The sequence below is a fragment of the Cavenderia fasciculata genome (genome assembly GCF_000203815.1).
Source record: "Cavenderia fasciculata unplaced genomic scaffold Scf_ET2XIPL01CNAVH-3, whole genome shotgun sequence".
NCBI lineage: Eukaryota > Evosea > Eumycetozoa > Acytosteliales > Cavenderiaceae > Cavenderia > Cavenderia fasciculata.
In genome coordinates this window covers 1556504-1572738 of record NW_004457723.1, presented here as the reverse complement: position 1 = coordinate 1572738, position 16235 = coordinate 1556504, and the positions used below count along the sequence as shown (strand labels likewise).

General features: G+C 32.7%; 7 protein-coding genes across 7 annotated transcripts; 2 read left to right on the top strand and 5 right to left on the bottom strand.

The window, feature by feature from the left end:
- Nucleotides 1-27: 27 nt before the first annotated feature.
- DFA_07459 (uncharacterized protein) lies at nucleotides 28-1188 on the bottom strand (the record flags this gene model as incomplete). The annotated part of the gene is made up of 1 exon (XM_004367261.1): nucleotides 28-1188. One exon carries the CDS (start codon nucleotides 1186-1188, stop codon nucleotides 28-30), a length of 1161 nt encoding a protein of 386 aa, XP_004367318.1.
- Nucleotides 1189-1298: 110 nt separating this feature from the next.
- DFA_07458 (uncharacterized protein) lies at nucleotides 1299-4230 on the bottom strand (the record flags this gene model as incomplete). The annotated part of the gene is made up of 7 exons (XM_004367260.1): nucleotides 1299-2006; nucleotides 2335-2710; nucleotides 2773-2947; nucleotides 3021-3128; nucleotides 3204-3858; nucleotides 3941-4009; nucleotides 4072-4230. The coding sequence occupies 7 exons, from the start codon at nucleotides 4228-4230 to the stop codon at nucleotides 1299-1301; spliced, it is 2250 nt and encodes a 749-aa protein (XP_004367317.1).
- A 314-nt stretch (nucleotides 4231-4544) lies between these two features.
- Nucleotides 4545-6685, bottom strand: DFA_07457 (protein phosphatase 2C; the record flags this gene model as incomplete). Its single annotated transcript, XM_004367259.1, has 2 exons — nucleotides 4545-5969; nucleotides 6047-6685. The coding sequence occupies 2 exons, from the start codon at nucleotides 6683-6685 to the stop codon at nucleotides 4545-4547; spliced, it is 2064 nt and encodes a 687-aa protein (XP_004367316.1).
- A 717-nt stretch (nucleotides 6686-7402) lies between these two features.
- On the bottom strand, nucleotides 7403-9740 carry mcfU (mitochondrial substrate carrier family protein; the record flags this gene model as incomplete). The annotated part of the gene is made up of 6 exons (XM_004367258.1): nucleotides 7403-7535; nucleotides 7666-7754; nucleotides 7892-8090; nucleotides 8115-8456; nucleotides 8541-8933; nucleotides 9439-9740. 6 exons carry the CDS (start codon nucleotides 9738-9740, stop codon nucleotides 7403-7405), a joined length of 1458 nt encoding a protein of 485 aa, XP_004367315.1.
- A 501-nt stretch (nucleotides 9741-10241) lies between these two features.
- Nucleotides 10242-12909, top strand: DFA_07455 (uncharacterized protein; the record flags this gene model as incomplete). The annotated part of the gene is made up of 4 exons (XM_004367257.1): nucleotides 10242-10258; nucleotides 10356-10478; nucleotides 10596-12594; nucleotides 12703-12909. The coding sequence occupies 4 exons, from the start codon at nucleotides 10242-10244 to the stop codon at nucleotides 12907-12909; spliced, it is 2346 nt and encodes a 781-aa protein (XP_004367314.1).
- Nucleotides 12910-13061: 152 nt separating this feature from the next.
- On the bottom strand, nucleotides 13062-13335 carry DFA_07454 (uncharacterized protein; the record flags this gene model as incomplete). The annotated part of the gene is made up of 2 exons (XM_004367256.1): nucleotides 13062-13202; nucleotides 13294-13335. 2 exons carry the CDS (start codon nucleotides 13333-13335, stop codon nucleotides 13062-13064), a joined length of 183 nt encoding a protein of 60 aa, XP_004367313.1.
- Nucleotides 13336-13742: 407 nt separating this feature from the next.
- Nucleotides 13743-16173, top strand: DFA_07453 (uncharacterized protein; the record flags this gene model as incomplete). The annotated part of the gene is made up of 3 exons (XM_004367255.1): nucleotides 13743-14923; nucleotides 15434-15863; nucleotides 16132-16173. 3 exons carry the CDS (start codon nucleotides 13743-13745, stop codon nucleotides 16171-16173), a joined length of 1653 nt encoding a protein of 550 aa, XP_004367312.1.
- Between the last annotated feature and the right edge of the window lie 62 nt (nucleotides 16174-16235).

The window sequence follows — 16235 nt, the reverse complement described above, 5'->3', positions numbered from 1 at the left end:
CATTGTCGATCAATTACTTTAGGGGGCTTAGTCCTTGTTGCTGCCATCTGTTGATTTATTTTTCCTTTTACTCTTTTTCTTTTTTCTTTTTTCTCTTTTCCTTTCTTTTCTTTTCTTTCTTTTTTTCTTTTCATCTTCACTACTACCGTCACTTGATGATGATGACGAAGTACTTCTTGATCGACTCGATTTCCTTTCTTTTCTTTTTGTACTTGAAGATTTCCAATCTAGATCTTGGCGGGTCTTGTGACGATCTCTTTTGCTTATTGGACTCTTACTTCTAAACCTATTTTGACTTGGACTCCTACTTCTTGTCCTACTTCTACTTCTTCTTTCCGATGGTCCATACACATCTAAATTAATTCCATAATTGTCTTTTAATCTGTACAACAATTCCTTATCTTTTTGTTCATCATTGGCTCTGCTTCCAATCCTTCCTCTACCTCTTACTTGAGTTCTTGTCAATATCTCTGGGATCTCGTCGTCGTCATTGTCATCATAACCAGAATCCATTGAATAATCATCACTATAATGATCATCTTCAGAGGAGTTGTAATAATAATTATCGTCACGATCTCTTTTTGTTGTTGTTGTTGTTGAAGATGGGGATGGTTGGAGCATTGATTTCATTCGATTATTATATGTCTGCTCTCTCTTTTTGTTGTATTCATCTCTTTCTCTATCATACTGTGATGTTGGTTCTCTTCTTTGAACGTTTCTACTTCTTTTATGATTGTCTTGATGTCTTGAATAAGGAGAGAATAAAGTTGAAGATGAAGATGATGAAGAGGAACGACCTTGTTTAAAAGGAGTATGATCATCATTACGATTCTTGTTGTTATTTGTTGTTGTTGAATTGTACAATTTTGATTCTTGATCTGTAAGATAAGTGTTGTGATCGACCATATGGTGTATTACATTTTGAAGATAACCAATACTAGGACTAAAGTTTCTACCAGTACCTCTATCTCTCATCATCAATTCATGATCATCAACTGTTTTATCATCCTTTGTAGTAGTTGTCGTTGAAGAGATTGTTCCTTTATCATTATCATTGTTGTTACTGTTGAGTACTACAGATCTTTGTTGTTGAAGACCATTGTTATTTAATAATGACTTTACATATTCTTTATTTAATTCGAGTGTATCTAATATTTCTTGATCTCTAATTGATCCACTCTTAAACATTACGAATATTCAATCCAATTAAAGATAATATTAAAATAATAAAATAGAAATTGTTTAAAAAAGAAAAGAATGTCATTGTTATGTTTTGTAATTGTTTGATTATTAATTTATTAATTTGATTTTTTAGATTTGATTGTTGTAGAACATAATACATCCCAAAGACCGATTCTCGAACCATAGTTACCAGTGAATAAAAGGTGATGTTCGTCATGATGGGTGGCCGATAGGAAAGGCAATTCCATGCCATCATGTGACATGACCAATGAAAAGGTGATGACCAACAAGTACAAACTGTAGGTGTAGTAGTGTGGATGGAGACCAAGTAGAGGGGCAGTCCAGAGTGGCACCAAGAAACTAGAGAGAATGGCAATAAAAAACTCTCCCCAATCGACATAGAGACTTGTCCATGGTACTGGATGCTTGCACGAGTGATGGAGCTTGTGACAACTGGCATAAAAGTATTTGTGATGCAAGAGTCTGTGACTCCAATAAAAGTCTGCGTCTGCCAAAAAGAGCATGACTACTAATACACCAAGTTCCTTGAGCACATCATAATCTCCGACGGTAATGATGAGCTTGTGTAATGGATGTAACAAAAACAAAATGATCATGCCGACAAAGAGGTTTCTCATTGCCACACTGATCATCTCTTTGATCTTTTCAGGTGTTTCTGTTACTTGTTGAATCATAAACTTTTTTCTTAATGTCTTGTTGGCTGCAATAAGATCGAATGTAATACATGTTGCAAAAAACACAAATACACATACTGCAGAAGGTACAAGTGTAACCTCTACAAAGTTTTCTAAAATTGATTCCATCTCTATAGATAAATTGATATATGTATATGTAGAAAAAAGATAGATAGGCTATTCCTTTACAATATTTATATTTGCAGGAGAGAGAACCCGCGTCTTCAACGTCATCAATTTTTATGACCTATGAATTTCCTTTAAATATCTGAAAAAATCATTCAAGGTGGAAAATGTCTCTGGTTTCAAGTGATCGATTTGCCTTGTATTCAAGGACACCCCTTTATATTCCATGTATGACTATAATTGGTAATATAGTATAAACTATATGTTGAGGTTTGAATTTATTCAATTAAACCAATTCCAACTATTCAAATTTGGTGATTCATTATTGTACTTGTTGTTCTTGTTGTTGTTGTTGTTGTTGTTGTTGTCCTTCATCATACTCTTGTTGTTCATCCTCTTCTTGTTCATCATCTTCTTCTTCTTCTTCTTCCTCTTCCTCCTCTTCAGAGTATAAATTATTATTATTAATTATTTGATTGATATCGACATCCATGTAATTATAGGGTGATGGTATTCGATTATTCATGACTGCAGGTAATTCGAAATTTAAAATGCATAAAACTAGTAGATACTCGGTGGTTGTATATGATAAGCAAAAAGATATCATATGAAAACCTGATGGAAATATCATAACATAGTGTCCTAAAAGATATAAAATACCAAGAAACATAATTGGATAATATTTTATACTTTCTTTTGATCTTAATCTAAGGTACGAAAATTAATATTAGTTTCATATTTCATTTGATTAAGTGTATATATTACATACCCCCAAGTTGAAACATAGGAAGAAAAAAGAGAACAAATTAAAAATACCAGATATTCTGGTAATAGGAAATATGAGAATAAATAAATGTTGCCAATCTGTACAATTACAAAAATTAATCCAATGATACAATTATGAATCATTAAAACATGAAACCCTCGAGGACTTGCATCAAAAACTATAATTTAAAAATAATTAATTAATTAAATATTATTATAGAATGAATTGTTGATATTTAGTTGATTACATACACCGTGATAAGAAAAATACTCCAATTCTACCAATTCCAAAAACAATAATAGTTGAAAAAAATATTAAATTAACTTTGACTATACATTGAATTAAATAAATAATATATTCTAAAAATTAAATAAATAAATAGAATATTAATATAACAAACAATATAATTATATTAATTATTTATATTTACATACCATAAGAAAATTCTCTTTCAGGAGAAGAATATTGAGAAAGATTAATTAAAGAATTATCATCAAATATCTTTAAATAACCATTTCCTTTAAAACTATTAACCAAATTATTGATAATAACAATATCATAACCTAGTAATTTAATAAGCATCTTGTGGTATGGTCCACCAAGACAAGTTTGATTGGTGAATATATTGATTTGAAATGTTGTAATGTTGTACATTGTCCGTATGTCTGGTGAGAGAAGTAAGAATCCTTTTTGTAATGAAAACTCATATTTCTGTTGAGTCTCGTAAAGAAATAGATTCAATAGCTCCATATTCTCTTCTTGTGTTGCTACCACTCTTTTCTTTGATTGTAATGATTCATATAAATTGGGATTAGGTCTTTTCAAATGATGATGACGATCTTCTATAGGTTGAGAAAATGGATAATTATCTCCAATCTTTGATGATCCACTACCACCACCACCAGGTACTCTTTTACCTCCAATTGTAGTTCCACTTACTGGATCCCAATGATAATCTTTTTTCTCCCTATCTCCTCCATCTTCTTCAGTACCATCCAAATCACTACTACCACTACTACCAGTAGTTTGTGATGATCCTGATAATACAATATCTCTTAAATGACTATATGCAAGATCTTCTTCTTTAATCTAAATATTCAATAATTTAAATTATTATTAATATTTTCTTTCTTTCTTTCTTTCAAGTATTTTCTTCTTGTTCTCCTCCTACATGAATGGAAAGTATATCAAATTTATACTTTGGGAAATTACTATTAAATACTTCTAGAATACAATCTGCCTATAATAACATATTATGAATAAGTAAATAAATCATTCTCTTTATTATAACTTTGATCATACTTTGCCAACATATTGAGTATGTAATAATAATAGAGCAGCTGAAAAGATAGCAATGACAAACAAACAGAATATCTCTACCAATAATCTAATCTTTGGTGTTGTCCTAACATTAATATATCTAATGAAATGAATATATCCTATAAAGGTTGCATCATCCATGATTAACAAGTTTGTTAATCAATCCCTAAAGATTTGTCTTTTGTCTCTCTCTCTCTATTTTATATTAATGTTGATGTTTTATAGAGTTGATCTGAAGATATATATATATAATGTATAATGTATAATGTATAATGTATATTCATTATTCTTTTTAAAAGAAAAGAATAAGAGGTGATGATGGTGATGGATTGTTCATCGATGATTTTTAATACATAAATTGTGTGTTGGAATGTTGATTTTTTCTCTCATAACTAAACATATATAATTATTCAAAAAAATAATATAATTTAAAATATATTAATTAATTAATTTATTTATTGAGATAAACATTTGACAATGATGACAGTACTATTGTCACCACTACCTCTAATGCAAGCCTCCATTGTGACTCGTTTAGCAATATCTGTTGGATCCCAATCCAATCTCTTTGTACTGTAGATATCATAGATGGTGTTGTTGATGAAATCAATCAATTCTTGGTTGGTAAACGCATCCCAAATACCATCGGTAGCAACAACAAAATATTGATCCAATTCTATATTTGGTGTGGCTGGTTGCATTGGAGAACAATGTTTGTTTTTACTAATATTGTAACTTCCTTGTTGGTTAGAGGACGTGGAGCTTGGTTGAGCTGACTTTTTAACAACACCAACTGATTGTCTTCTAGATAGTTTTGGTGATGAGTTTGGACTCGAAGAATTTGATAAATGATTTCGATGTTGATGACTGACAATTTCAATTGGATTGTTATTATCAATATCTGGTACAACTGAATCGTCTGATGTACTAGTTGTTGTTGTTGTTGTTGTTGGTACGTTGTTTGAATGATTATTAAAATTTGGTGAAGATGGTATTGATGATTCTGGTGACAAAGGATTTGAAGCACCAGACATGGGAGAGGATGCTGCATAACCAGCAGGTGTTTGGTTGTGGGTATTGAGAGGGGATGAATGACGCTTGCTCTTACGTGAGAGCAGTAGTTTGGGACTGAATGGAGATGACGATAATTTGGATGGGGTGAGTGGCGAACCGACACTTAATGGTGAAGAGTAACCAAAGAACTTTCCACTGTTTCGAAGGTTGGCACCTGCTCCACCACCACCACCACCACTACTGACACCTACTTGACTATTAGGTGATATACATTTAAGTGGAATGACTACAAACTCTGGATCACATATAACCCATTTTTTAAGTGGAATATCACCAATACCACGTGACACTGACAATACACCTGCTACACGCCAAATACGTTCAGAGTAATCCCATTCGACCTTTCCACCAGCCGTATTGATACGTTGTTTCTCTTTTGGATTACCAGGTTTGTGGTCAAATGACAGCGCAATTGCCTTGCCACTGCGACACAGTACTCCACGTGAATCACCGGCGTTGGCTACAATCAACAGAGGTTGAAGGTTTGGAGGAGCAGATAATAGTGCCACCAAGCATGTAGTTCCACTTTCATTCTTTTGTCTGTATTTCTTGTAATAACGATTGTCCAGTGTTTGAAAGGTACTAAATAACGCTTGTTGAAGAAACTCGCTTCGTTGTTGAATTTCATTGTAACTACCACACCCAATCACATTTTTCTTTAGCCAATTTGGTGACTCGTACATTGCTGGACTCGAAGCTGCCGATGACCCATTACTATTCTTTCCACTCGAGTATCCAGTTTTATTCTCTTTTAAAAATTTATTCATATATTGTACAATTCTTTTCTTTACAAATTCTGCACATTTCTAAAAGATACAAAGAAACAAATAAAAAGAAAGATTAATATTAAATATTATTTGTTTGTTTGTTTTTCATTTCTTACATAACCACCATGACCATCAAATACACCAAATAAAGAAACATTTGGATTATTATCAAAACCAATTTTAATTTTTTGTCTATCTTCCATATATCTACGAGTACCTTGGAAACTTGAAATACCATATTTAATGGAGAGTTCAGAGTCTAAACAAGACATCATCATACTTGAAATGTAATCAGGAACAACTGCATCTTGTTCACTCGAAGGAAATGCAGGACTAGAGGTTGCAGATAAACAACCACCATCCAATTTCTCTTCCATCAACATATCGTCTGAAATACCATAATCGATTGGTGCCATTGGTGTCATATACAACACTGGTGAAGGTGTAAAACTACTTGTTCGGTTTACTTGTGTATTTCCATTATTATATTTTCCATTTTGTTGAAGTATTGATAATTGTGTTTGTGATGGTTGTAATTGAGAGGTTGATGATTGAGATGATGATGATGATGATTGTTTTTGATTTCCATTATTACTATTATTATTATTACCGTTATTACCATTATTACTGCTATTATTATTATTATTGTTTGGTTCTTGAGATCCATTTAAATCATTGACTTGATGAAATATAGGATTTGGATTATTATATAAAGAATAATTTTGAGAATGTCTAAAATAATTAATTATATTCATTCTTTTTTCTTTTTCTTTTTTTTTTTGTAATTGTAATTACTTCCTAATATATATAAATAAACTAATAATATATATATACAGGTAATTAATTATGAAATGGATATTTTAAAAAAAAAGAGAAAAGAGAAAAAATGACAGAAGAGATGGATTGATTGTTTGTTGATTTGGAATATTATTTAAAAGGGAGTGTGTTGAAATAATAATAATAATAATAATAACTGTCTGACTTGTTTGTCTACCTGTCTGTCTATCTGTATACCAATCTATAAATATATTGATGAGTAATATATTGATTGATTGATTGACAATGAAATTGAGAGAGTGAGAGAAAGAGAGTTGATCCAACTGATAGATAGCAGGGAATGAATGATGATAAGTGTTGTAGTTTTTAGTTGTGTTTGACAATGACTCTAATATTATTATTATTATATTAATATTTTACTTTTGTAATACAAAGAGGAGGAGGATGAAATCTGCAGAGTAGTAGTTTTGTGTCTTTTATGATTATTGTTATATTGACAAAGCGTGTTTGGCAATATATATATTTCTCCAACCCACCCCCCCCCATATAAAACACTGTGGTGTGTGTGAGAAATGGGGTGGATATGGAGTGGGGAATCATGATGAAAGTGGGGTGGGGGAAAGATAGACGATTATTCATTCACTAGTATTCTTTTAGCAGCGAATCTAGATTGCAATGTTATCGTGTTATTGTTATTATTGTTGCTGTTGTTGTTGTTGTTGTTGTTGTTGTTGTTGTTGTTGTTGTTGTTGTTGTTGAGTCAATAAGATTTTAAAGTACTCATAACTGGCAAATGATATTGAAGCTGATGGTACAATGTGTATCATTCTAACAAAAATGCCCCTAGATTGGTTGGTTGGTTGGTTGATTTGTGATTGAATGGATTGTTGAAATTAATATTAATATTAAATTATTCCAATGATCATGGATTAATATGAATATTCATATTGATACAAACTTTGTTAATCCTCTAACACCTTCACTTTTAAAGATTGATTTTAACCCATTCACAACACCACTTAATCTCTTTTGCTTTGGTAAGTTATCCTATAATATAAAGAGAGAGAGGAAGAAGAAGAGATTAATGAAATGATTATTATGATATTATAGTTATAATTGGTTGTGTAAACCATTGATGGTAATGACAATCTCACACACACACACACACACACACATATACATACTTGAGTTTGAAGTTTAGTTTTAATGACATCGATTGGAATGGTAAAGAGAGTTGCAGTGGATCCAGCGATTGATCCAGACAATACATAGACTAGAGGGTTGGCCTGCCCGCCATTTTTCTTGAGCAACATGTTTTTAGTCATATCATAGGTGATAAAGTAGATGGCACTAAATGGAAGGTCCCTAAGTATCGTCACATAACTGTATTTAAATAATCCTCTATACCCAGACTTTTTGACAATCTCTGTAAAGGTTTCCATCGGTGTCTGACCATATGATACAGATACAATTCGATGGTTTGGTTTCATCGTACCACCATTTGTCATCTTTTGTTGTTGTTGCTGTTGTTGCTGTTGTTGTTGTACTTGAACATCATGTGATACTTGTAATCTCATCTTGATGATATCAAATGGTGTTCTAATAATTGATCCAGATAATCTAGCAATCGTCATTCCAAACAATGGTACCAATACTGAATGTTTATTTATCTCTTCTTCTTCACCTTTTGTAGTAGTAGTAGAAGAAGAATGACGATAATATTTTGATATTGATTCATAACATACAAATCTAACAAATATATTTATATATATATAGATTTAGTTAGTATTGTAATATTTTGTCAATATCTTTCTTTAATTTAAACATACATACGATATAGATGCAGATGGTATAACATATAAAAGATGTGGCATGAATCCACGATATAATCCTCTTATTCCTTCAGTCTTTACAATACTACTAAAAGGTGTCCAAAATCCTTTATCAAATCGACGATTCTTTGATGCAGCATCTGCCGACGCCGCTGTAGTCTTATTTAGTTGTTCATTGACAGTTGTATGAGCATGGAATTGTATCTTTGTCTTGATCGTATCCAATGGAAACATAATAGATGATTCTACAACTCTTGACATCGCACCAGCCAATCCAAGTAATGCATGTGATGGTGCAATAGTATTTGTCTTTGTAGTTGTAGTTGTCGTTGTAGATGTAGATGATGTTGATTGATTAACATTATTATTATTATTATTATTAAATCTATTCATACTTTTATAAAAATTAAATATATCTCTATCTTTCACTCTATCTGTATATCTTGAATCAAAGATAACAAACACTGAATGTGCGAGTGTTAGTTAACCCACACTTTATATTAACTATGAACATTCATTCATATTATTATCCGAATTACGTTTAACACAATATAAAAAAATAGGAACTGCTACCAATACTATTTTTTATTTTTTATTTATTTCTTTTCTCCCCTCTAACATGGTTCCAACACTTGTGCAATCAAATAATCACTTTTTACTTTAAGAATGACAATCAACCAGTTGAGTAGACTTCAAAACTCTACAAATAATAATAGTTTGAGTGTGTTGGTAAATGATGATCTTGACACCAAGAATGCTAAATTTTATTCATATATCCCCAGTTATTGAACAACTTCAACCTTTTCCAGATTTAAAGGATAGGAAGTTGCAGTCTTTGAAAAAGTCATACAATTTAAATTACTATACGATATTTGTTAAGTTAGAAACCTTGTGTAAACTTATCACCATGAGTTAGTTTGGTGAGAGTAGAATTGATGTAGAATATTTTATGACGGATGTTTTGAGCACCCATACTCTTGGCACGTTCAACATGCATGGCAAGATATTTGTTGGCATTGTCTTCATTATCAAACAAATATAATCCACCTGCTTCACCAGTCTTTGTATTCTCTGTCCATATCTTTGAAATGAATCCTGGTTCCTTATTGATACTCTCTGCAAGTGGTGTAGCATTTTGAACCAATACATCTCCCAATAAATGTGATGGATATTCAAAATCAAATTGAAGTATTACTGACATTATCTTTTTAAATGTTTATCTCTGTTACAAAAAAAAAAGGGTAATATTAATACTCCTCACATATATATTTTAAAATATTCTTTATATCAAAATATTAGATTTGACAGAGATCACATACGAGAAATCTAATGTTAGTGTAACAGATTGTTTATAACAAGTGTGTCGATACTAGAGAGAGTAGAGTATATGAGTAGTACTATGATACAGTCGGCTGCAAAGAAGAAAGAATGAAATCTCAGTTCAAGGAGTGTGACGATTCATTCAAGATTTTTTACTCTTTTTACAAATAAAAATAGTAAATTAATTATTACTATTAGTTTTTACTCATTGGCAATGGTTCACATAAAGTTAAACTACGATTTTTTATTATTAACTTTTGAGAGAATAGAATAGAATTCTATTCCATCTCCTTCATTGATACTTTTATTTTAAATGTGAACCTAAACCTAAAACAATTTTTAAACATTTTAATATTAAATAATTAATAATTAAAATTTAAATATGGATATAAAAAAAAGGTATGAAACAAATAAACAAACATTATTATTTGTATTTAATTATTTGTATTTATTTTTTATTCTTTTTTTTTAATTTGTTTTTTATCTCTATCTTTAGATCATTTAGTTTAATATTAAAGAATCAATATATATTTAAATTGATAAAGAGAGATATTAGAGAGATACATAGACAATTGTATAGAGACAGAGATAGGAATGGAGAGTGTGTCGATCGGTCTAGGTATTTGCAGTTGATGCGATACCATCAATGGAACGACGCGATGGATATGGTGTGTTGGTACAACCATACTGGACTACTAGTCGATAAGATCAAGCATGGTCAAGACGTAGTATTTAGTGAACGAGCTATTGAAATGGTGTGTCTAAAGATGACACGTCTCTCTGATTTTACTGTTGTGTATAATCACCAACGACCACTATTCGTCTCACCAAAGATACTCTATAACGCTTGTAGAGGTGGGTCACTTGATATTGTCAAAATGCTTCTACATCAAACCGAGCCTATTCAACTTGACAGATCGTTGGCGTATGCCGGTGCTATTGCAGGTGGTCATTTGTCAATACTCCAACATCTCAAGACGACCGACGTGCAGCCACCAGACTTTACCGAGTTTCACATGTGGAACGAATGGCTCGAAGATGTCCAGCCGACCGTAGGATGTCGAGATGCCATTCGATGGGTCATCTCCAACTTTAACAGTAACCTCGAGTACACTAGCAACTACCGTCTCTTATTGGTCCGAGTACACGATATCATCGGACTACCCAAACCAGCCAACGGAGGACAAGACCTACCCTATGAATACCTGTCATACGATCCAACACTTAAATACATCTATTCAACCTTTCAACAATCTCCTTCAACTCAAATAGATTATTTTAAATTTATTTTTGTTCCAAGAGACAATAATAATAATGAAATGACAACAATTGATGAATTTATACAAAAGACAAGATTAGAAATTATTCATCGTCATCCAAATTTAAATAATAGAGATAATGATCAATATGAATATTTAAATCAATTAATAGTTAAATATTTATACAAGAATTATTTAAAGGGAGGTGGGACGAGTCAAGAGGATATTATATCGTTTGAATTGTTGGACAAGAGTGGTGATTTGGACAAGGTTATGGATTATGCAATCGACTCGTTGTTTGGTGATGCTAAACGTGTTATTCTGCCAGTATGCAATTTAGCTCAGATTCAATGGTTGGCAGACAATGAAATGGAGAGTGTCGAAGATGAACTGTCGTCCTACACCGAGGTATTGTTTAAAAGACGTGATGCAGAGATGACCGATATTTTGGGATGGTTGCGTGTTCATTTGCCATCCTTTTTTGACAAGCATCATTTTGCATGTCACCCAACTCTTCTAGATGCCATGTCAATTGACCAAATAGTACAATCCATCTTTCTCGGTGCCGTCGAAAACAACTGTGACCAAAAGAAACAAATGGCACTCGAATACACTGTCGAATCTGAACGAATTGACTTGTTACAATCGATTTTAGAAACACTTCAAACCAATGATGAAAGAATCGTTGAACTTCAAACTTGCTCGTCTCAATCAACAGATGGATTGGAGGAAAAGGAAATGGTTGAATTGGATCGATTGGAAAAGACCAAATGGACAAGTATTGGAAAACACAAGATTGACAAGATAGAAAAAGGAAAGTCTGAGAGTTACCTGGTCAACGTACTCGACCTTTTCAACGAGTATCTGGGGTACCGTGATTGGGAGGTGTTTGGTACCGTCGCACAGGACATTCGTGACGGTATTGGTCGATGTGCTTCAGTCGAGTTGTACGACCGACTCGCATCAATGAATCAAGAGCATAGCCAAATCGTTCAACACCATGCCATCAAATATCACCAAATCAAATTGATCAAACATATTATTGGTGGTGACAAGTCATTTTCAGACGAGTCAAACGATCCTACCAACCTCTTGAAACAAGTATGTGAAAGTGGTAGTGTAGAGGTATTTGATTACTTTTGTCAAATCTATCATGCATCGGCTGATACTATACGTTGGGATATACTATTACCAGTAATCATTAAACATGGACATGTCTCATTATTGGCCCATGTACTTTATGACAGCAAAAATAACAACTCTATCAACAACAATAACAAAAGAAAAAAAAGATTACGTACTGTTAGTCCAAGATCATTATCATTGGACCAAACTTTCAACTCTAGTCAAATGGCAACAGAGAATCCTCCATCAAAAACAACAAGATTAGTATTAGGATTAAAAGTAAAGAATATATTATTTTCATTGGATCAAAGAGAAGTATTGGTAAATGCACATGATCAAGCTGCAATGTTGGTATATTTATATAATGGGATTGGATTCCCATTTACTCTTGATGAAATATCAGATTATGTAAACAAACATTTTAGTGTAAACTATTCATTTGATATTTTGAAATTCAAGATTCTCAAAGAACTAAAAGATAGAAATCGATTAAATAATAGTACTGAAAGATTATTAATGATGGAACAACAAAATGAACATTTAAATGTTTTGGCAGAAAAGGAAAGACATAGAGATCAAAAAAAAAAAGATAAAATCGATAGTCGTAGTAATAGTAATAGTGATAATCATCAAATATTAAAATATTTAAATAAAGATAATTATTAATCATAATAATAATTAATTAATTAATTTTTTTGGTTAAATAAATAAATGAATATGTACAAATTTGATGTGTATTATTATTATTATTATTATTGCTAATAATTGACTATAACTAGTAAGTAAAGTTACAAATAATTAAGATGATCATCTTGAATCTATGGTAAATCACTGATTGATTTTTTTGGTGGTGGACCTCCAGCCACTTGTTTTGTAGTTTGACGATTGTATGAATCGTCTGATTTAGGCGTCCAGACACGCTCCTTTCTCCCTGCTGGTTCGTTAGCTCTTTCAATTTCCTATAATGCATTAACAATCATGACTGTTAGAATATATCAAATATACCAACAAGAGAAATTCCCTTCCATTCGATATCCAACAATAGCGTACCTTTTCAAAGTGACTTTTTAATGATGATGCTGATCCTGACATTTTTATATGATTATCTATCTATCTCTATTCTGACTATATACAAGTATTCAAAATAATATAATGTAGCAACAAAAGAGGCAAAGACACCCTAGTACTTAATCACAAGACAAAAATTAGTTAAAATCATGACCAAAAAAACCCTTGTCTTTATTTGAAATTGGATGGATTGTTTTGGGCACTAAATTAAGGGGGAATTTTTTTGAATCGACGATCTTGACAGGAGTTGAGTACAATGAAATTTAAAGGGTCTTCAACCACTCAAACTCTCAAAAGGAATTATCAAAAGAAAGGGGAATGAGATAGTTGAGAGAGGAAGAAGGGTGGGTCATTCCATTCACTCATTCAACTTTAAGTTTCATTTTCATTCTTTATTAATCTATTTATATTTATCTTTCTTTTTAAATATAATGAATAATAAAGATACAATATCAACAACATCAACAATAGAGAATAATAATAATAATAAAGAGATTATAAATGAACAACATAAGAATCAGAATAATACAACTACAACTACAACAACATTATTCTTTTCAATAATAAAGAATAACTTTCTAACTAAAAAGATATTCAATGAACAAAAGAAACAGAGGTTAGATAGATGGGGACATACATTTGCATTGACAATCAAGGCATTTGCAACTGTTAGAAAGTGGAAGTACGATGATTGGATTGATTTGGAAGATATGTGTCGCAATGGGTATCATAGATTACTTTATGACAAGATAGTTGGTAGTAGCAGTAGTAAGAAGTCATCCTGTATGCGTGTCACTGAGAGTGGTGTATTGGTACTCTGTTCTACTCTGACAGACTATTCATTGTTTGTAGAGATTTACAATCGTCGTAGAGAATGGTTTGTACATCGTTTGGTGATTGCCAATGCTTGTAAAGCTGGTAATATGCAAATCATCAAATTGTTGATGGCTCAGACTGAACCTCGTGTGCTTCCCCGTGACCTTGCAATCGAGCAAGCTTGTGAAGGTGGTCATCTCAACGTGTTGGAATACTTGTTCAAGGAACTGCCTGTCGAGTGGTCATCTTCTACTTCACCCGACCCATTCTATACATTTCAAGGTGCATTATCTCATTTTGGACGTACAGATGTTTACGAATACATACGGGGGAAGGTGTCGGAAGAATGTTTTGCCAAGTTTGTACAGTCCAATCGACGTGGAGTAATCGACCATTTTGAATTGGTTTCAGGCGACACTGACATTATCAAGCAATTCGCTACCAAGAAGAACCCAATGCATCAACTCAACATATACCTCGACACGTATCGTCACCACCATCATCCCACGACACAACATCAAATCATTCAATTACTTCTTGATCGTCTCCAAGTCGAAGAAATGATCACCACTGAAGAACATGCCAAAGCAAGTTATCAATTCCCTCCAAAAGACCCCAAATCATACCATTTTGTCACGTTGGATGATCAGATTGCACATTATATTGCTAAAATGTCGAAAGCGATTCGTCTTAGTGACGAATCATTCTTTGGCAAGTTGTCAGAGCACAGCACCGAGTTTCTATGCTACCTCTCAAAGAACCACTCATTTTCCATGTTTATAGAACAGGGTTGTACGTATGACCAAATAGTAGCCATTCACAAGAGTATTTTGGGTCGTGACGAACCAGAGATGGATGATCGTACACTGGTGAGAGCGTACTTTGCATCGGTCGACCGACTAGACAATGTCAGTGAGTATCTACTCGAACAGTATCCCCGGTTATCAGACCCACAGTCTACACTACGTACATCGTCGGGCCTGACCACCCAACCTACTGTCTATGGATACGCGAGACTGATGAAACTGGGACACCCACCACGCATCACATGCCTCTCTAACTACTCTAGAGATCGTCGTATGCTAGACCTCTATCTCTGTGATTTGGTGGGTGATGTCAAGCTTGATCTTGACCAATCCCCACTATTCTTTATTCTCAAACTAGATGATGCCAACCTTGCCAAAAAACTGCTGCAAAAATGTTTGCTCGGGGAAAAGAGTGAACATGTGCAAGTACCCATCTGTCACCAACTCCTTCAACAGGCTTTGTTGGCGTATGCACCACAGGTGATTAATATGTTATTCAGTGACGGGTATATCCAACCATGTCCAACCACACACAAAATAGCAACTGAAGCAATGGAGTCGGTTGGACATCGAGGTGATCTCACCATACTCAACCACTTAATATCAGTGACTAGTTTAGAAACTGCTCGTACCTATTCATTGGCATCGGCTTGTAAATATGGAAATGTCAATCTTGTAGCAAGACTATTAGATGGACATGATCAAAACGAAACTCTCTCTATTGTATTGGAATTTCAAAAAGAGGCAGTTGTATATAATCAATTACATGTATTAGACTATTTCTACGACAATGAAATCTATACAAACAAAACACATTTTCTAAAAGAAATAATTAGATATGCCTATCAACGTAGAAGTGTCCCTTCAATTCAATGGGCTCTCTCCAAAGATAATGACAGTAATAGTCTCAAATCTTATTTATTCAATCAAGTAACTCTAAATCCCTCCATACTCACAGAAAATTGTACAACTCATTATATTATCATTCATTATTTAAAATCAATTCAATTTCCATTTACTATTAAACAATTGGATGAAATTTTCTAAATAACTAAAATAAATCAAATAGTGTTTAACCTTTATTGTGTTTTCCACGACTCTCTTACTTTTGCAAACTTGATTGCTTGAGTGTTTAAGAAATGTTTGTAGGTGAACAGATATTTAATTAATCTTTATCCCGATATTTTTTAAATTTTAGATTATTTTGCGTATGGATGGAAATTTCCAATTATCCTTTTAAATATCCTGATGGTTGCACCTTTGTGATATTGATTTAAAGAGTTGAATTGATCATTTATCATT